At 44.2% G+C, this 21,252-nt stretch overlaps 1 protein-coding gene across 6 annotated transcripts in view; it reads left to right on the forward strand.

The window, feature by feature from the left end:
• The window catches only part of LOC120809192 (serine/threonine-protein kinase BRSK2-like), a 126,203-nt gene that overhangs the window by 63,299 nt on the left and 41,652 nt on the right, over positions 1-21,252 (forward strand). For all 6 annotated transcript variants that reach the window (XM_078082763.1, XM_078082764.1, XM_078082761.1 and 3 more), the window contains exon 2: positions 12,173-12,267. In XM_078082763.1, the coding sequence (XP_077938889.1) occupies positions 12,173-12,267 (95 nt within the window). The remainder of the gene's footprint in view (positions 1-12,172; positions 12,268-21,252) is intronic.

Here is a 21,252-nt window from a genome sequence, read left to right on the forward strand (position 1 = left end):
CAGCGTCCGTCATAAACCGCTTCTCCCTCCCGCCTTGTCTCCATAGCAACGCCATAGCAACCCTGTTGCAAGCACAGCCCTTGACATGAACCCAACCCGCCCCTCTCAAGCCTCTCCATCTGTCATCAGTGGCAGAGAGGATTGTCCATCAGCACTCCTGACATCTTGATTGGCCGTTGCCCCTCAGACGTGCGTGCAGAGTGCACCTCCTCAAAATGAGATGGCCCTACCAAGTACAGGCATTGGAGGGGAAATGGATTTTCTTGGAACTCCAAGCGGCCCCTTGCCTTTTTTGAAGGATAAGAAACAACTTGTCTGAGAGGTCTCGAGTCAAATCCACGTCATCGTTAAGAGATGTAGGATGTCCGAACCGCCTGGCGCACGTCCATCAGAGAAGGGCAGCGTGCATCACGCCATCGTGACGGACCCATTCATAGCCTTTATGCCAAGGCACACGTGCCAGACTGGTGATAAACAACATGTAATAAGAACGTCAGGGATACCTCCCTTGTCCACAAGGTTCCTGTGACAGTTTCATGAGCATTAACATGATATATAAAAGCCATCATCAGGCCTGCGGACGTGACTGTCTCACCCTGTCTGCACCGACGCCGGGCGTTGACACAGTCTGAGTTTGTGATTTGATCATTTAGTGTACAAATTGACTGTTTGAGTGAACCAGTGGTAAAGGGCAATTGTATTATTGACAATACACACTAACGCACATCATGTGTATGTACTGCAGGCACGCTCTCGCTATCATACTCTACTACACATGGCCGTGTGTGTGCGTCCGTATGGTTGGAGGGGATGTAGCTGATCAATAAGTAGTCAGCCGCTCTGACTGTATCATTATCATTTTAATGACTTCAGTATTTTCACTCCCCAACGGCCATCGAGATGAACAAAACCAGAGGTCTCCAAAAGTTCACGCCAGCCGACGGGCTGCGTTCAGGTGTCAAGTAATGGCTGATGACTTTTTAAAGACGGCAAGCAACCAACGGAGACAATGTTCATTGATTTATCCTGTGGTAGAACAGGAGATTCTCCTCTCTGCGTGCTTCTTAGATTGAATGTGTTGGTTAATGGGTCAATGTTGAGGGTAAGCTGCCCTGCTCTGGTTTACATAACACGAGCCTTTATGTAATAACATGATATCCTATGTGTGCTCATGTTTGTGCCGCACTGCATGGCAATGTCACTCAGGGCCTCAGCTGAATATTATTTCCATACTTGACTCATTTGTTGATCATTTCAGATTCATTATTAAACCAGTGCAGACTTAAGATTAATCTTCTTTGGCCGGACAGTGGTTCAAAACCCAAAAGAAAAGCAAAACTAAATATTTGAACTTCAAGCCAGAACATGTTTTTCACCTGGACTAGTCAGTTATCAGGGGTCTCGCTCCACACGTCATCATTCTGGGATAAAGAGAAACATCCTGTTGTTCATATTCCTTCAAACCAACACAGTCGCCTTAGACAACGCCAAGAAATGGATGCAGACAAGGTGCCCTTGCGAAAATAGCTAAAGATTATTCCGGCTGAAACCGGCAGCCGCTTGGCAGCCTGATACCTTCAGTCTGCATCCGGTGAGTCAGGTGACTTATGTACAAAGCGATGGAAATATCTGTCTGCCCCAGGGATCAATAGTTTTGTTTGACCAATTACCATAATAATGTATATAGCACAAGCTTATTATTACCATCAGATTTAAAGATCAAGTAAAGATCAAGAGAGAAGTAACCCTGGGAGGATGAAGCAGGCCCTCTAGTCCTGCTTTTGAATTGAGCTGTGGAATTTCATCGCGGCAGGCGAGATAGAAACGGAGAAAGGAAGAGAATCGCTCGCAGCGTGTGTCTACTCCTGCGGTCCCGTATGTGTTGACAGGCTAACATTAGAGTAAAAGCCCCCTGAAGTCGTGTTGAACAGATGGCTCTCTGCTCTCTCCGTCTCCCTGGTGGTGGAATACTAGGCCCTCTGACGTCTCTCTGTCCCTCTTTGCGTCCATCTTTTCGGTTTATTATGCTATTAGATCCGTTTTGCTCTCAGTAAACATATTTTTCAGACTCACTTTCCTCATCTTTTTTTTTTGCCATTTTAAGCAGATATTTCCCTGGGCTTTGTTTGACATCTCTCTCCCATGTCAGCCTTTGTTCAGTTTAAAGGCCAGGTGAAATGGACTTGGCGAAGGGCCGCGGTGTTCGGCCTCCTTTTCTCAGTACTTTCCAATTTATTTGTGAGGGTGTGTGTTTGGTTTGCGGGTACTTGCCCTTTTTTGTACACAATTTTTGCAGCTCTGTGCCGTGAGCCTGGTCCCTAGAAAGAAAAAAAAAAGCAGGCAATCTGGGCATTGGCTTGTATCAAGAACCACTTTCATTCCCATTCAGAGGTTGGACGTTACTCACCGAAATAGACACGTGCACCAATCATGCACACAAATACACGCACAAAAACAAAGGTCAGTGATTTTTGAAGTCAGTGCCCAGCTTTCTTTGCCTTATTTAAACTTTTACTTGTCTTTTACAATTGGGTATTATCTAGCAAACTACGCACGCACACACTGTTGTTATGGCAGGAAGGCATGATGCAACAGCGGAGCCATCTCGCCCCCCCCTTCCACCCCTCCTTCTAGCCCCACTCCCCCAGCCTCCCTCCCTGGAGAGATGAAGGGGTGCAGAAAAGTAAGGGACTTATAAGGCACCCGCAAAAACAAGAGGAGACTGAGTGGGAAGGAAGAGTGACTGACTGAGAGGAGTGAAAATGATAGAGTGTGGGAGGAGCGGGCGAGGGTTGAAGGGGTGAGGGCGGGGTGGGAGGGGAGGGGGGGGGGGGGGGGGGTGCATGTATTGTCATGCAAGCCAGGTTCTCTTTTGGAAGCATGTAGTGAGTGCTTTCCTCTTTGAATTCTTACTGGATTCATGTTTGGATAAAAAAGGAATTGGAGTTTGTGGTTAAACAGCGTTTAAAAAGTTTCATGTTTCGTGTACGACTCAACATGTTATGTTCTGCAGAATATGCATTTAACATGGACGAGGTTTAGAGGTAATAAATAGAGGAAAGGTCCTTCATCAATTTGGTCAATTTTGTTTAGTTTTTGCAAATCATATGTACCTTTTTAGTTTGAATGAAATGGACAATAATCAGAGAAACGTCCTCTCAAATATTATGTAATGGAGCTCAACCCCAAATCTACTAACTCATGGTTCAAGTACATGTACACTAATATCTTCTACGCTCTTCTGCAAGGCAGTCGTCTCAAACACAAATGTACATGTATTGTCTTTGTTATTTTTGTGCCTCAAGCTGTTTGTGATGGAACCAAACACTAATGGGGAAGCTTTGACACTTTGACCTTTCTCCTGCGCGCCGTTCGTTCAATGCTGGTAGAGAATTAAGACATAGAAAGAAGAAAAACACACACATGCCGGTATCTTTTTAAGCTGTTGACTTTTGAAAAGTATCTGTGTGAATCAATGTCACAGACTAGGAGGTGAGCCTCCCACCTCGACCATGCACACACACTCTGTCCCCCCCATAGAACTGTTCGTGTAGCAGCCACCTTGTGCAAATTGACCATAATAGTGGGGCTTGTGTTCACCTTGGACAATCCCTCCTGCTGTTATTTAATAATTTAGCGTATTTATGCCACTTGTAGGTGACTGCATGAGTCAAAAATTTTCCACAGTTTTTCTATTGGTAGTTTTTTTTTTTCTTCAGCCTTCTGGAGTGAAGTTTGCACCATTTGAGTGGCTGCTTCTTTCTGTCCAAGTTCAACCTCAAGACTGCGTGCCCCAAAGTGGGAATGCAGCACCCTCATTGCCAATTAAACTTAAATCAACAAACGAAGATGGAGTGAGACATCGAATTATATCCAATATCCTCTCACATGCTCAAGCCTGTCTTTGCCAGCCACAAATTAGCTCACAAATTAGAGCTCTGAGGATGGGAGAAGTCGAGTTGCCAGACAGCAACCGAATAACATCCTGCCGGCGTCTTGATGTGTCGCTCCAACTTGGATCTAGCTTCCTGCCTCCTCTTGATGTGTGGAGTTTGGTTAAGTTCTTCATCGCTGAGCTTCGACCATCCATTTTCATCTCCCTTTGGAAGAGAGCGCGGTTATCAAGACTCATCTCACTGAAGTCTGTTCCGGCCTGCTCCATCTTTGATAACGTTGCATGGACAACACTGTTAATTAATGAAATAACTCAGGCTGAATGAAAACGAGATGGCTTTGATTCATTTCCTTCTTAGTTGGATTTCTCATGTCTTTTGTATCCCACACAATTGGCATCACTCCATGACCTCTATGCCAGAAATGCCACATTGTCTGTGCTGGTTGTGTGTTCGCTGATGCCTGTGAAAAATACAGAAAGCGCACACCGCAACTGCGAGCATGATTTTCTATGGTTACAGAACGGTTTTGTAATATTATCCAGTCAGATGTTTAATAATTTATACTTTTCATACCGGGGGTTACGTAACATCTGGCAGGGAGACGGCGTGCAGATCTCTGAGTGGTGTCTGGGGGCTCCTTTCACCGTGAAGCCCATCAGAGTCATCGCCAAGGCACCAATTCTCCGCTCATCATGTCTCCTCTTTACCCGTCTCCCGTCTCCCATGAGAACTGTGTGAGTGCATGTTTAGCATGCACACACATATGTTTTATAAATGACGGACATACGTGCACCGGCACTTCCTGTGAAACTGTCTGTCTGTTTGTGGTAACAATTATGTATAGGTGGGTGTCGGTTCGCTTGCTCGCGTGTTTGTCCCGTCTGCTACCGGTTGCCACGTTGGACCTGGTGTGGTTAATTAAAAGAAGCCCGCTTGAATTATTCATGAGGCTGTAATTATACATTCCTTTTGCTGATCCCCAGTCAGGGGCATTAAAAATAGATCTGAGTCTGGATGCCCTGCCCACCTAGGCCTCGCTCTCTCCCTGTGTTTTGACTATGTCTCTTTCCAGCATCACTCCATTCATCTATGATTATCAGTGCGCTCAAATCTCCCGTCTGCCCGGCGAGTCTTCATCCCTGTTTGTTCCCGTTTGGGTTTCCGCAGGACATTCCTCTGACAGTTTCACTCTTACTTAACTGTAGTCACATCAGCCCAGATTTTGGAGGATAATGTTTTTGGTTTTTCTTCTTATCTCTTTTTTTCATCTCCTGCGACGTCTCTGCAGTAAGATTGAAAAGAGAATAGATTTCACTGCTTGTGATCAATGTAATGAGTGGAGACTGTCTCCTCCTGGGAAACAAAATCGCAGCCCAAAAAGTGTCCTATTACTTACTTTGAAAATAGTCATCTTTAAGAAGCCAAATCTGCAGCAGCTGAATTCAGTATACACAAATATGAGGTGGCTTCAGTGCAGATGAAGTAGCCATTTGGCAAACATGTTAAGATTGTGTCCCTTATGTTACCATTAAGTTCAGTGTGAACTGTCTGAGATTTGGTCTCCTGTGCGATGGCAATGATACAGAGTGTGTGAAGCTCGCATCTTCCACTGTCCAGGGGACGAGCATCTGAGGACGTATTTGTGTGTATTTTTACATGCAGATAACGCAGGTGCTGCAAGAGGGTGGGTGAGTTTGTGAGATCTTCCAATCAGAGAGCATAAAGGGGATTGTCAGTAGTTGCTGTTTTTTAGCGATGCTCTCAATTGTAATTGTACAAAATTAGATCATTGCCTGAAGGCCAGCTGGAACTTCAGCGCTTTACAACCCATTCCACTGATTGCCTTTGTTGGGGGGGATATTGTGGTACAGCAGTCTTGCTTAAATTAAGTTTCCCACATCCAAGTGTGCCCTCTCCTCATAACCCAAACAGCCCAAAAACAATATGCGCACTGAAATACACCCATAAAAGCTGACACTGTGAGTGACTGCTAGCTGCTGTAGAGAATACTTGGATGTACAATGTTGCTTTGTCAATATTTGTGTGTGTATGTACACGGTGTTTCAAATATTGTCATTTTATCAAAGATTAATTTGTTAATCTCAACACTAGAGATAACCAAAGGCAGATTGTGATACACACTTTTTGTCTTGATTATTGTAGTATGGGGATTAATTAGCATTCTAGATTGAAATGCTTGCTGCTCAGACGCGTGTTCCAATCATGCAAAGATTGAGCTTGATATAAACGAGAACTAATGCCATAAATCTGTATTATTCAGCAGTAATAATTGAGTGCATTCTTCGTTTCTTGACAAATCACTGAATCCTTGATAGGACGCAAGACTGTAATGTAAAGCGTGCAGGTTCACGTTCTTTATCTACACAATGCTCTTGAAAGAAAAAATGTCCTCCATCTCTTGTCATTAAAGTGCATTTATTGCCGTAGCTACCGAGAGCTTTCTGTTTTGTGGAGGGAGCCGTTGACCAAAAGTATCATTTCACGCCGGCTGTATAAACAGTTTTTTATGTATGCATGCGTCAGTGCTCCCCTCCTCGCTCCAGAGCTAAACTACTCTTCCTGCTTTTGAAGCCGTCCTCTGGTGTTGTTTGCTGTTAGTTTGGCCGGTAGCCTTTAGAAGGTTGCAAGGGAATTCAGGCCGGGTAGACCGACGTCACGGCTGACTGCAAATGCAAAAAGTTGTGGAGAGACGGCGGAGTTAAAGAGATTTTGTGAATGAAGCGTGAGGAAAGAAGCGGTGGGAGAGAGCCAGACAGAGCGCATTCATCGGGTAGCGAGTGAGCATTTTTGACACGCCGTCTCCCTCCTGCACAGTATGACTCAACAGCTTTCTGCTGATGTATTGCCTCACTTTTTCTTTTTCTGGATTGATGAGAGGATGAAACGACCGAATGTGTAATAAATAAGTCAGACGCTGATGGATAAATGAGCAATGAGGGCAACGTTCGGCATAAAGTAATTGCAGACACTCCTGAAGTTATGGATAACCGGATAACTAAGCAGGTGCCAAGGCTTCCCTATGTTTCACGTCTGCAGATCTTCAGACCATTGCCTGAAAGCAAATCAATAACCCCACATTTGAACTATTTTATTAATTTATGTTCTCCTTTATTTTAGCAATTTATTTGAATCCAGGCCTGAAAAAACGTTTTTAAGTTTTTCTTCTTCTTCTGCTGTTGTAAATAGGACTATTGTAGGAGCTATTGGCTACATTTGTATGCTATTGCTTGCATAGGGACTATGAAACGGGATACATTTGTGTTTGGCATTTTGTCAACGCCAGAGTACATATAACCTTAATGAAATGATGCCTTCTATTCTAGTCACAAACCACATGCGCCTATTAAGTGGGTGTAGGTAGAACCGAAGAGAGCGTTTCAGGTACAGCGACGAAAAAGGAAGCTACTCGCGGTTGTTGACGGTACCGTCGGTCTTCAGCTCGTGCCCTTTGGCCCGGTGGAGAGGATTCCCACGCCCTGCTACAAGGACCTATCCGCGTGGCCAGAAGGAGCCGGAGGAATCGGCCCCCGGTTACACATTGTGTTTCCTTTTGAAACGGCGATCCCAGTGAAGAGCCGCAGCCCCCACGTAGAGCATTCAGGGTTAAAGAGCACCAGTGGAAAGCAGCTCACAGATCTGTGCCTAAGGGCAACGAGCTTCTCAGAGCCGGCGCCTCGGGGAGAGAAAGCTAAGCCAGCATAAGCTGCTACCATCTGCTGGCATTGGCTTAGGGCTCCTGAAAGATCAAGTTTGAAAGTAAGCGAGGTGCGCAAGAGGAGAAGTCTCTTTTTCTTCTTCCATCTCTCTTCTCTCTCAGTAGTCACTTCCAGATGGAAATGAAGCTCTCCGGTAATTGATCTTTAACCGCATGGGTGTTGCAGCATCCACGAGGAGGATAAAGCTGAAAACTTGGTGTTTGTGCGTGCGTGGTTAGAAGACCTACTGGGCTCCGACTCGGTGTGTCTGTCCTCTCCGCCGAGCTCTCCTTTGTACCTTCTCTCGGTGTCTGAGATTATTGGCAGAGGAAATCGAGCTCGCGTCAGCCCCCCCCCCCCCCCCCCCCCCACTGCCAGATGATCAATCAAACACTGATCGGCTGGCTTTTTTTTAAACTGGAACAAGCGGAGCCTTCTCACAAGTTAACACAGGTGGAGACAAGAAGTTTTGGTATCCTCGGATGTGGGTTTTTTCCCTGGCTGCTCTGCCAAGCTAACCGGCTTCGTGGAAAGGAAGAGGAAGCCATATTTTAATTATTAATATTAATATATAATAATATTAATATTAATTTTATGTCTGCGTTCCGGATGGAGTGTAGCTTTTACCCACTAATTCTCATTGACTATATATATCAGCTGTAATAGCGTCAAAATCTTTGTTCAATACCGTTGTCCTGAAGCACCTGTTTTTTTTTAATATTGGACATGAAGTTGATTCATTTAAAAAGTTCCAATACATCAGTTCGCATCATTAAAAAAAACCACTGAGACACTTTAAAGCCTTTTTTTGTGACAGATGTTAGCAGTTCAGTAGTGATGTTGTAAAACGAAATCCCTTTTGCTGAGACAAAAAGCACGTGGCTCACTCATGCAGAGCAGGGGTCCCCGAGCAGAACAGCCGGAATGTTCCTTTGGCTTTGAAAAACAACAAAAAAAAGAGTGGATTACCCTCATTTTAACAACCGTGTTCAGATTGAGCTATGACTGTTTTCATTACGGTTACGGCGTGTTCTTTTGTCCTTTTTGTGTTGCATCGTTTCTTCTTTTTCTATCGCTTTGAGTCTTCACCTTTGACCCTCAGTTCTCTGACACGGCCACGCGGATGCAGTCACGTCTTTTAGCTGGAGGTTTTACTAGTTGTTGACTCTGAAGCGATCCAATAGCTCTCGCCGCTCACTGAGCCGCGGACCAGAGTTCTCACTCCGTGTCGTCCTCCAGCTCACCCTCCTCAGATCATTAATCACCGCTTGGAAAGTAAAGGGTGGGATGGAGGCTGGAGGCCGTGGGTCAGTCCAGCTCGTAAGTCCCTGGCTGGTGTCATTATTCTGACGCCGTTGTGAGGGCGAGAGCTTTTGATGCTATTGATTTGGGAGGGTGGCGAAGGAATGGCGAGATCGATGCGCTCGCTGATTCATTGGTGGGGCAAACCCGCCTGAACAGCCCACTTTTTTTTTTCATATGGGAGTTAATGAAAAGTGTATAAGTGAACAGTGTGTGACAACGCCGGTCCGCCCTGGTCCAGTTAATAGATTAGTATGTGGGAAAGTCACAGCTTCACATTTACAAAGATACACAAAGATCACATTTCTGAAAATGTACTTTTGAAATTGTCATTTCTGAGTAATATTCAAATGTAACTATTAGAACAAATTCTAATATAATCCGTCCCAACAAGATCCAGACAATAACCTGGTGTCTTCCAGGGCGTCTCTGACACCCATCTTCATTCTGTATAGATGTCGTACTTGTAGGTCTTTGTGCAGCAGCGAGGCAGAGTGGGGTTTCTTTTTTGGTTACAAAATACAACAGTTTCTATTTCTAGGCAGCAGTGGATTTTTTCAACACAAAGGCCGGACCCAGATTAGTTTAGTTCACTCTCGACTACGAACCGCCCAACAAACAGCTGGTTTTTCCCTAATACACTGCCATGTAGTCTGTAGTGTATTATATTACAGTAGAATATTACAGTATGGATCCAAAATGAGACCTGACAGAAGCAAAAAGTCACCATTAGAAATCGTTCTGTGACTTCAGCACCACGGACAGCGTCATCAATTTATCATTACGCACTAGTTCGGCTATTGACATTTTAGAGACATGGCTGGTGCCATAACGGTCACCTTCCACAAACGTCAGTGAAATAGAGGGTCAAAAAGTCAGGCGGACTAGACCAACATATTCTCCTTAACAATTTGTCGGCCCCTGCACTATTTCTGCTTGCGGAATGGCAAGAAGCCTCAAATTATCGGCTGACTTTGGGGATAGAATATTCTGTCAGTCCATCACTTTGGACCGGAATGAAATATCTCCACAACCACAGGAGGGTTTACTGTTAAAGACGTTCAGACATCTTTGGCTTCCAGATGATGAATGACTCCTTTTTTTTTTTTTTTTTTGATGAATCTACTTTGGCATCGTTTTTGGATTGACATTTTTGGCCTAAAGTGGAGTGTTTCCAAAACCGGCTAAACAGCAAGGTTAGCATTGCCATTTTAGCTATGATAGCACGCTGACATTTAGCTCAAACAAAGCAGATCAGTTTATTACTTAAGAGTAGTGTCACGTGTTGGGAGACCTTCCTAAAACTTTTGTTACAGGGCGTCATATCTCACATCTAGTGTGATATTCCTCAAGTGGGTGCGAAGTTGTTTTAAGTCGTGAATTTTTTGTGAAGTATAAAAGAGGTGTACCTATTATGTCCCTTTGTGTTATGTGCTGAACTTCCTCATGCCAGTTCTTTACAATCTGTGCGCAAAATGGTCGTAAAGTCTTCCCATGCACGTTTACATGTTGCTAACGTGCCCTCAGCAAACAAAAACACAGGCATTGGAGAAAGATGGATCGAGATGCGATTAATCCAGTTAACTTTTGCAGTCAGATATTTTCTCTTTAATGTGTTTATCATGACTTATGAGTTTCTCTATAGCAGCCATTAACATATGATTGCCATCACAGGGCTAATGGGTTTGTCTGTCGTTTCCCCTCCTGCTCTACGGCTTCATCCACTTTCCTAAATCCATCTACATCTTTTATCTTTTAAGCATTTGCTTCCTTCCAATCTCTGTCCTGCTCTCCGTCATTCTCTCCCTCTCTCTCTCTCTCTCTCACGCCTCCTCTCCTCAGTGTGTCTCCTCTCACGGCCCCGCGGCCCCTCGTCTCCTAAGCCAGAACCTCACTCCCACGCAATGCTCTCCCTTATTGCCTAATTATCTCTGGCCTGTCATTTCAATAATGTGCTGGTGCTAATTCTCAATCTTTCCACTTTTCCCACTCGTCTTTCAAATGCACTTTTCTATTAAATTCAAGTACTTCAAGTCTTCTTCTCTATCTCCCCCCTCTGCTGCTTCCGCTCCTTCTCTGTTGTTTCTGCGGTGTTGGAAGACTTGTTTTGGCATTCTTATGTGCCTCCTCAAAGCCCATTGACTCCCCTCTTCTGCTGATTCATATATAAATCAAACTGTCGGCAGTATGAGAGCAGGCTTGAAATCCGGGTCATGTCAGCCGATCCGTTTGATGCCCACATCGCCCAAAACGGATGTTTGCATCAACATGCTACTTTCCGGAATTGCCTAATGATTGTCATCGGTGCATTGGAAGTAATACTTAATAACTTGATCTCTGCATCTTCATCTCTGCCAGCACAAAAGCAGTCTTTGGCGTTCCAGGGATTCGTCTTCGAATCCTTGGAACGCCATTCCAGCCATTGGGGGAATCAATAATACAGAGCCGGCATTTGTTTGTGTTACGGTGTGTGTTCGTTTCGGTTTGTAAGTCATCTATCTGATGCAAACAGCTTTTTAATGTACGAGCTGTGTGGTAGAAAATGGATTTGTGCCGTCGTCACGGTTTCCGCTGCATCAAATACCACAACACTTTATTGTTAAAAAGCCTAGGCTTTGATTTTGAAACTAATGCCAATTCTGAAAGTTCCTGTATGAATCCCAATAGAGCCGAGTTGTGCGTCACATCAAACACACATAAATCTCACCCCCGTATACCGTGGTGTTGTGAAGGAAATCGCTTTGTTCTGGGTTGCTGAAATATAAAATCATGACTTGCTCCCCTAACATTTTTGTTGTTGTTGAGTTCTTGCTTCATTCTTGTTATTTTAGGCTCCGGTCAATAACCAGTTCCATTCAACATCTGACTCTGCTTCACAACAGCTTAGTCAGTGCACAATAGGAATCAATACCACCAATGGCTCGTTCCCTTCCCTGCCTTTATGACTTAAATAAACCCCGGAGGGCAGTTTTGAAAAGGAATTGTCTACACGTCAAAAGTCATTACCAGCATTTTGGGCATTTGGGTGGTATTAGTCTGGTCAATACACATTCGTGGAAAGCCAAGAAACAACAACCTCACACATCGCTTTAATTCAGGTGTAGTTTAAATGTCCGTTCGTAACTAGTAGAACACGACGCGTGCATCGTAAACACAGTCCAGTGCATGCTTCATGAATCAGTTGCACTTATTATCAGTCGTTTTGGACAGAAGTGTTTGGCTCGTTTGAAAGTAAGTGTTTCCTGTCTGTTTTTGCAGGGTTGGTCAAGCTGGGGATCCACTGTGTAACGTGCCAGAAAGTCGCCATAAAGATTGTCAACCGTGAGAAACTCAGTGAGTCGGTACTAATGAAGGTAAGTTTGCAGCTTCCAGGTATTTTAGTAACTTTCAGGTTTATAATTAGGCTTTTGGAAAGGTTTTACTCAGCGTAACCCTTTTGTCTCCTCATCTATTCAAAAGACCATTTCACTTTTTATTTTATTACTTAAATTTTTCCATGTACTCTATGTATGTGAATAACGCAATTGCTTGTGAAACAAGCCCTTTTAAGGTCTGTCTACCTCTTAGTTTTTGCAAAGGTGGGACATGTTTTGCTCGCCTAATGTTTCTAACCCCCCACTGTCCCTGTTTAAGTCTGGCTGGTGACCTTCAATAAACAACATGCAGCCGACAGGCTGACTGAAGCAATGCTAAGGGTAGAACTGCAACTGAATAGTAATGCACCTCAGCCACTCTCTGGACTCTGAGTCTGGGCTGATGTTTGGAGCTGCAAGTGTGGGTTTGAAATGCTTTACTAAAATCAACGGCTGGTCTTGAGAAGAAGTGAATTGAATGTGAGCGATCTCCACCATGCTCCGGCTCACGGAGACTTCAGCAGCCGGCTGCTTAGCTTCCCTGCCGGCAGCCTCCAAGAATATTTGGGGTAACAAAACAATAAAGCTGCTTTTTCGCAAATACAATTTCTTTCTACCGTCACTTCAACATGCTTCAAATTCCTCTGCGTGAGACACTCAGTTACAGAGTTATAATGTTGCTGTTCCCACACAACCTGGATTTGAAGGATTCAGCGGGGATTTGTTTTCCTATTATGTCCCAGGGCTCTTGCTGGGCAGCCCTATTCATTGCCTGCACAAAATTGGCGTGCTGCAAAATTGGGCCTCGTGTTGACGGAATAGCTGTAAAGAAAGCGAAGAGAGCTGGAAGATAAAGGACAACAAGATGCTATTACCTTTTAAATTGTCTTTCAAAGGACACATGCAGAGAGGAGCGCCTCCTCTAATTGTTTGCCTATGAGCGGGAAAGCAGGGAGCGGATTTCTCTTCTCACACTACAGGTTATCTGCGACTGGGAAAACCCTTCCGCTTTGCATCACTTCTGCCGCAGCATCATTAGACTTTAGATGAACAAGCTCTCCGCGCTGGAATATTGCTGTTTGATAAACCGTCTGGTATTAATCCGCTTCTCGCTGTGTCAGTGCCTCTGACTTTTTCTCAGCCATTGCTGTCTTGCTCTCAAATTCACTTTTTTTTATATCTCTTTCTATTTGGCCCCACGTGCAGTCTAATATAATTATATAAATACGTATTAATATTGGTCGCTGTAGTTGGTGGATCCAATGGAACGTGTGCCAGCAGAGAGGACGGTAGTGACGTAATGTCCCGACCCAGGTGTTGCGCATTGTGTTGTCCAGCAGAGGAAAATGAACAGATGCCAAACACTGACAAGCTTTTGCTGAGGTAGCATTTCAGAGCCAATTACTGAACTCAAACATTGTCCCTCATGTCTTGTGTGTGTGTACATGCACAGGAACAACTGAATTCCATTAAATATTTGTCTTGTAAGTTTGGGATTGGATGCCAAAATCTATGATCTGTCACCAACATTTCCTCTGCAGAGTGCGTGATGAGCAGTGCCTGTATGGAAATGGTGCGTGTAGTTGATGCACTGTACTACATTTCTTTTGTGTCAGCAGTTCCGTGTGTTTATTTCTTTGTGTATTGATTGGATCATTAGCCTCTGTAAAAAGCAGCTTACGGCTTCAATTTAGGTGTCAATGTTCTTCTCACCTGTGTGTAATTTGTTATCAGGTACGACCCGTTTAGACCGCCTGCTGGTCGGGCCACTGGTGAAATTCTTTCTAGTTTCAACGACACACTAAACATAACGGTGGTTTTGCTGCAGAGGCTGGACAGGTTTTCCTCGAATCCAGCACTGCACAGTCTTGTGTGTCAGCTCTCCTTCCTGGCCGTGTGGCAGTCAGACTGTCAGGTGCTGCCCTCCACTGCAACACTCACTGTGACTGTGAAATGTCACCTTTTTAATATGCTAATGGTTTGAGTCCCTGTGGTGCCATTAGGGAAAAGTCTGACTCTCCTGGACAGGTGTGTGTGCCGTTGACGACACACATATACATGCACGTATGCACGCGGGCCTTACACACAGAAGAGGATGTATTGAGGCGTGTGCGTGTGTCATATGGACACACACACACGCACATACTCGTTTGTATTGCGTAGGCATATCCTCCGTGACACATGTCATCCTTGTATGTCTGTCTTCCCCCCCCCCGACCGACCTTGGTTGTCAGGGGGTCTGTGGCCAAGAGGAGACAGGTTAAATTAAAACTTTGTATAACTAGTATTGAACTCTTTAGTCCACGGCCCCTCAGGCTGGACCAGACAGACACTGAATTTTCTCGGATAATGAATTTGTCTATGAACTTTGTCCGTTTGTCACCAGGGAATGAGCCTTGAATACTTCAAAGAGCAAGTGCAGCCCAATGTTTTTATTTTATTTTTATTTTTTTACCACTTCCAAGATTGGAGTTGGCTGAATGGGAAGTGGCTGCCTGTCGGTGTTTCAAGTGATGATAGAGAAAACGACAGAAAGGGAATACAAAGTATGTGCACGTATGTCGTGCACATATTGGCACAGAGGGCAGACTGGAGACAATCTGATACAAAGAGAAGCCCAGGACCAACAACGTATGTGAGAGAGAGAAACCCTGCTGAGAGAAGAGGGTTTTGTATGTTCACCACGTCTCTTTCCCGTCAGGAGTGAGTGCATTTGTTCTTGAACTCTTGTTAATGTGACATTCACAAATATTGGGCCAATACAAACTGAAAAATCACAAAGAACAGTTCAATTGGACCCATGAATTGCAGAATTGTATCGTTTGTAGACTTCCACCAAATGCCAGCACATTCTTGGAAATAGAACTTTTTACAAAGAAATATGACAAACACTATAATTGCTGCTGACGGGAGATTGTTGTGGAATAAAACCTGAGCCTCATGTATGAAAATACAATTCAGAGCCCCGGTTAAAAGTACCAATACATTCCCAGCATTTTGGAACCAGTACAACGATTGTTATTTTAGGTACTTCATTTTGGGAAATGTTTTTTTTTTAAATAAAATGTTAAATGCCAATTGAAGCAGCCATATTTTAGGAAATTTGACTCCATGAAATGGAACTAAAACTGTTATTTTTTTAAAATCCAGAATAATCGTATTAATAAAAACAATATGAGCAATCGGATCAGAAAAAGTATTACAATGCTCAGTCCTACTAATAAAGCAGGTTAACACGTATCAATAATTTGGATGCAACCTAAAGTGACCTTCAGAAGTATTTGAGATGCTCATTTAGTTACTTTCAAGTACTTGTATAATATAGTTTTTCCTCTGCATCTGTCACTTCCAATGCATTTGAGCTTACACTGTTCCTCGTTGGGCATAATGTTATTCTACTGCGTAATGAGCTTGTGTTTGCATTGCTGCACAGAACCTACTGTGAAAACCGCTGTGAAGACGGTCTTACTAATGACGATGACATGGTGGAAATCATTTTATTTAATCTCGCCACCACTGCAGTCAACTATAATCTGACATGCTTTCCCGGAGAGCACAGCACACTCCGTACCATATGTTATACTACATATTACTATAACACTATATTATCATTATATGCTGATTGGAGCAACTTCACTAATCCACAGTTTAGTCCCGGGTGGAGTTAAATTCTTTGCTAGCCGCTAGCAGTGGGATCAGTGTATCTTTAGCGTGCAGTCGTTACTGTTGATGCTGCTCTGTTTCTCCCTCTGAGCCGGTGAGCCGGTGGCTGCTGCTGCTTCTGGGATAAGGACAACTAATTAGTTACTCTCTCTCCTCCTGAAGCAGCACAACTTCAAAGTCACTCCACTGTCCCCGAGCCCAGTGAGGGAAAGGAAGAGGCGGCACGGAGTGCAGGAGGAAGAGAGATAGAGGGCAGCGCTGCGTGTTTGTGTGTGTGTGTGTGTGTGTGTGTGTGCGTGTGCGTGAGGATTTAGAAAAGGTGGTTTCCACATAATCTCGACACTTTGGATAACGGTGTTGTGAAGTAGACATCGCTGCACAGCTCCACTGTTCCTGGTGGGGTGTTTCAGTGCGGTGAGGTTACTCGTGGTTCGCTAACTGCCCTTGATGTCAGTCATAACATTTCAGATGAGAAAAAATGTGTGTGTGTGTGTGTGTGTGTGTGTCTGCGAGCGAAAAGGAGAGTTTGGAGATGGAAAAGGCCGCAGTATAATTGCCCCCTGAAGCCAATAATTGAAGTGCTGAGGACATTGCATCTGAGAAGGGAGAACAAGCAGCCAGCACCACAACCAGGGCACACAGCCGCATCACCTGGGCCGGCTTGGAGTACAAGGACACAGACTTTTCTCTCATTAACTAACAACATCAGCGCTGTCTGAACGTGATTTGTGATGTGACGCACAGCATCTAAGATAATAATTTTAGGACTAGAAAAAGCAGCGAAAAGCGAGATACAAAAGGTTGAGCACAGCAACCGCCAGGAATTGTGGTGGGCGGGCGAGGAGCAGAAAGCCACGGCGGCGGATGAATCATACAAGGTCTAATCTTGTTATCCCGACACCTCACCGACAGCACAGTGGCTTTCTTTCTCTGCCACGGCTACTCTTCCCCCTCCTAATGATTACAGATTGGACATTGTCTCCCAGTTCTGTTGTGCCGCTTGTGGGTTGGTTACAGGCCCCCAACACGCACATGTTTAACTTTGTGCCGTGCGCAATAGGCCTCGGCGTGTCTTTTGTGCGCGTGTGTCTGTGCCGCTGCAGAGACGACGCCGACGCCCCTTGAAATAAATGGGTTTCATATGTTGTGCCCCCTGCGTGTTGATCCATCATGGTGCTGAGCCAGAAGCCAGGGCTTAGCACACAGTTGGATCTTAACAGGCTGACTGCAAAGAATTACCAGCTGTGCTTCTCCTTTTCCCCCCGTTCTGCCTGTCGAATGACTGCTTAGTGTAGATCTTTCTTTGTCCTTTTTTTTTTTTTTATACGTATAGGAACCTAAATATGGTTTTGTTCGGACTTATGAGGCCGTTCAGGACCTTTTTTTTTATAGGTTATTAGTCCATATGAAGCTCATTGACCACCCGAATCAAGTGTATGTAAATATCTAGATTTTACCTACAGGGGCGCAAGAGGTTGTGCAGTCGTACCGCAGGTCACGTCATGTTTCACGCCAACTACACCGTTGACTCAAGAAAACAAAACATTGAGTTTTACACAGTTCTGGTAGTTTGGCGCCCGATGCATCCCTGGAGGGGGAAGTGCGGAACCGTTAGTGCTGCTGCTCGCTGCGGCGACGCGCCTCATCAAACGCTCGCAGCGCCGTTTGACTGATTTTACCTCACGCGCGTCTTATCCAGACAAAACAGCGATGAATTGCTGGCAAAGTAATGAAATGGAGGAGAGCAGAACACAAGTTGTTGCGGGATCCCCCATTGAGCTCGACAGGAGACAGACGGATGTCTGAACCGATGGCATTCGTTTCTCCTCTTCAAAGGCAGAAGCTGCTCGGTTGTCAGAGATGAAAAGGGCTTTGTTTGCTTTTTTTATTTGGTGTTGCTTCGGTCCTTTTGTTTCTTTTTGCTTTTCCTGAGCAAACTTTTTACCCTTTTCTTTCGCCCTTAAGTTAAATGATGGTTTCAAGGAGAGATCAGCATTCCCCTTCAGAGTTTAGTTTCTTTTTTACGGTCTGTAGCTGTGTTTCTTTGTTTTGCACTGGGATTTCTTACCTCTTTATAATACCTGTGGAGGCACTGAAGTATGTTTTTCTTCTCTGCCACTGGGTATTGATCATCTTTTATCCATCTTGTTTGAAAATGAATAAAGCGATAATTGAATAGGTACATCATCTCCCCCTGTGAGAAAAACATGTCTCCCTTTTTACTCCCAAATCTGTCTTTGCCATCTGTTTTTCTATGGTGATAAATTGATCTTCAATTTATTTGTGTGCTGTTTATAATACCTTTCTATTGTGACTTAATATGAGACATTGAATGTCTGTGTGTGTGCATATAATGTTCTCTGTGGCACTTTCCCAAAGCTCTACAACAGTGGAACTGATGGACAATGAAGTCACCGTTTGTGACAAATGTCATCTGGCGTGATGAGTCTATTTATACACCGTACCGGTCAAAGGTTTGGACACACGAGTCAATGAGAAAGTGTGTCCCAATTTCAGACCGGCACTGTGCGTACCATCATCGGAACTGCCACTGCATACGGGTGTGTGAGTATCTGTGTGTACCCCAGTGTGCAAGTCACACATGACACCATGACAGCTGTGGGACCATTACACAGTTGCTCAAAGTTAAGACACACACACAACTCCTCTTTTTGGTCTGTAATTGTCTCACATCAGACAAGAAGGGTTGTGTGTTGAATCACCGCTTGTGGACAAGCGTGATAAAAAGAGTGCTGATAACAATACTACTTACCGGCCCACTAAAACACACGCAGACTATTAGTACATTGTAGATTGTTTAACGCATATGACCGAGGCACATCCCTCACAATAACAAGCCAAAGATCTAATTTGTTCTCTGCTTTGATAAACTGATTTCACAGTGTAATTCACAGACGAACAGATCCCAGATGTATGTCACAATATGTTTATATTGTAAAGACGTAAATTACCAATCGAAGGCTCAGCAAAATGTCATAATTGTATATTGCATTAATAAATTACTTTTATCAAGATCGTATTGTACGGTAATGATGCGTAAAGGTATCATTTGCCATAAAAATGTGTATACCGATACACACACACATAAATAATGATCATTTGTGACCAACTAGAGGTATACGGAGGCATCCCTTTCTACGGAGACGGCCTGTATTTCCTCTCAGGTTTCTGTTATGGGGCCACAAAGGGGTGTAACCCTGCATGTAAGTGCACGGGGGGGGGGGGCACAGCAGCCCGTTCTCATTCACCGGTTCTTTGAATACCGCCCGCAGTCCCGCCCCTCAGTGACTGGTACCAACGCACCCATTAGCGTGTATGACACACGTGCACAGACGGGGCCAAGCACACGGGGCGTCTCTCTCTCTCTCATATATGTGCTTTGCCATTATTTGGGTGAATTAGTATTCATTCACAGTGCCATCAGAGCACAAGATTTTAAGTTTTAAGATTTTAAGTTTTACACTTAGTGTAACACCTCTGGAAGCTAAAAGAGCTCCCTGATTAAATAGGTTTTGTAGTTTAAACTTTAAAAAAAAGTTTCAAGCCAATTGTGGTTGTTTCAGTTGACCAGTCTTACTACCTGACCTGGTGTCAGGTAGTAGTGTTCAGTATTGACTCCTCTTCCCGGTTAACTATTGATCAGGCTCATGTGTCAATGAATAGGGCGGGTATTCATATGTGGAGATAATTAGTTTGGTGGGAGAATCACTGTTTGCTAATTAGTACCGTCTGCCTGAATAATTGCGGTAAATAGTCTTCAGGATGTTCATTACTCACTTTTTTGTTTTTTAGTTTTCACATAACTTTGTATTTCCCAAAAACAGTACAAGTGTTGTGGTTTGCTTATGTTGAATATTTAAGTGAATACTGCTTTTTCTATTTTGAGCAATCAATTGTCCACTTTTGCCCACATTTTTAATTTAATCTTCACAATGTAAAGTAAAGTCTTATACAGCAAGACCGTCAAATAGACAACTGCTATATAAGGCAGCAGATATAATTTAATAAAACCATAATCATATATCCTCCTGGAACAATGTTTCTCTAAATCCACATGCAAATATTGACGTGTGTGTGTGTGTGTGTGTGTGTGTGTGTGTGTGTGTGTGTGTGTGTGTGTGTGTGTGTGTGTGTGTGTGTGTGTGTGTGTGTGTGTGTGTGTGTGTGTGTGTGTGTGTGTGTGTGATCTTCAGAGCAGTTCTGCACCGTCTCTATAGTCTGTGAACATTTCAGTTATCTACATTTCACATCTCCTACCAACCCAAGGTCACCTTATCAAACCTCTCGCGTATAATAACCCTCGCTTAGGGACAGTGCCGCAATGGACAAATTGACATGAAGACACTTCAGTTGGACAACTCATGAAGATGGCTGTCAGAGGGATCCCGTGCCTGTCCGTCACTGGTAAATCACTCATTCTGCACCGGGCTTTTACACAAAGACGTCTGCGCGGCTCTCCGCTCTCTGCTATACGCAAGGGCACGCACCTTTTTACACCCTCTCAGCCCGCCCCACTCCGCCCCACCACGCTGTATGTTTGAAGAGCTTCACGACTATACCCTCTGACCCCCTGGATGTGCAGGATCGCTGGCATTAGACTCTATTAGGACCGAGGTTATCCGGGGACACGTCTGTTAGCGTGAAATGATGCGGTCTGACACTGGTCTAAGTGGCAGGCAGCCTGATGGATCCGTCAGCAGGACTTTGCACATCGCCGTGATTAGAGAGATGGAATGAGAGAAAAAAAAGATGATGAGTGGAGGAGAAGAAGGATGAAGAGCGGGAGAGTGTCAGAATTGGTCTTGGGTGGGAAGGGGGGGGGGGTAACGAGGAACATTTGAAAGGCGGGGGGAGATGGATAAAGGATAAGGACTAGCAGAGACTGTGTCCGCATCGATTTACATGTCTCTGGCATTGATCAGACTCCCCCGTGTAGGGAATTTACCTCCTCTTCACAAAGGATGACTGATACAGTGATTATCAGAAAAACCTGCGGCTGTGTGTGTGTGTGTGTGTGTGTGTGTGTGTGTGTGTGTGTCACATGTGTTTTGTGTATTTGTGTGGTCCACCGGGAGGAGGGGAAACGAGAAACGGAAGGATGATAGTTAGAGAGCAATTTATACTGGAATATAATCATACAACAAATGTTTTATTTTGCGTTTAGTTTAACTCTCAGTGGAATTAACTCATGGTTATCACGCTGGAGATAACACAACTACCCAACAAATAATGCTAAATCCATCTATGGCCATTTTTAAACACATTCTTGGATATTCAGGTTCTCTCGGGAACAAATGTTAA

This window comes from Gasterosteus aculeatus, chromosome X, assembly GCF_964276395.1.
Source record: "Gasterosteus aculeatus chromosome X, fGasAcu3.hap1.1, whole genome shotgun sequence".
NCBI lineage: Eukaryota > Metazoa > Chordata > Actinopteri > Perciformes > Gasterosteidae > Gasterosteus > Gasterosteus aculeatus.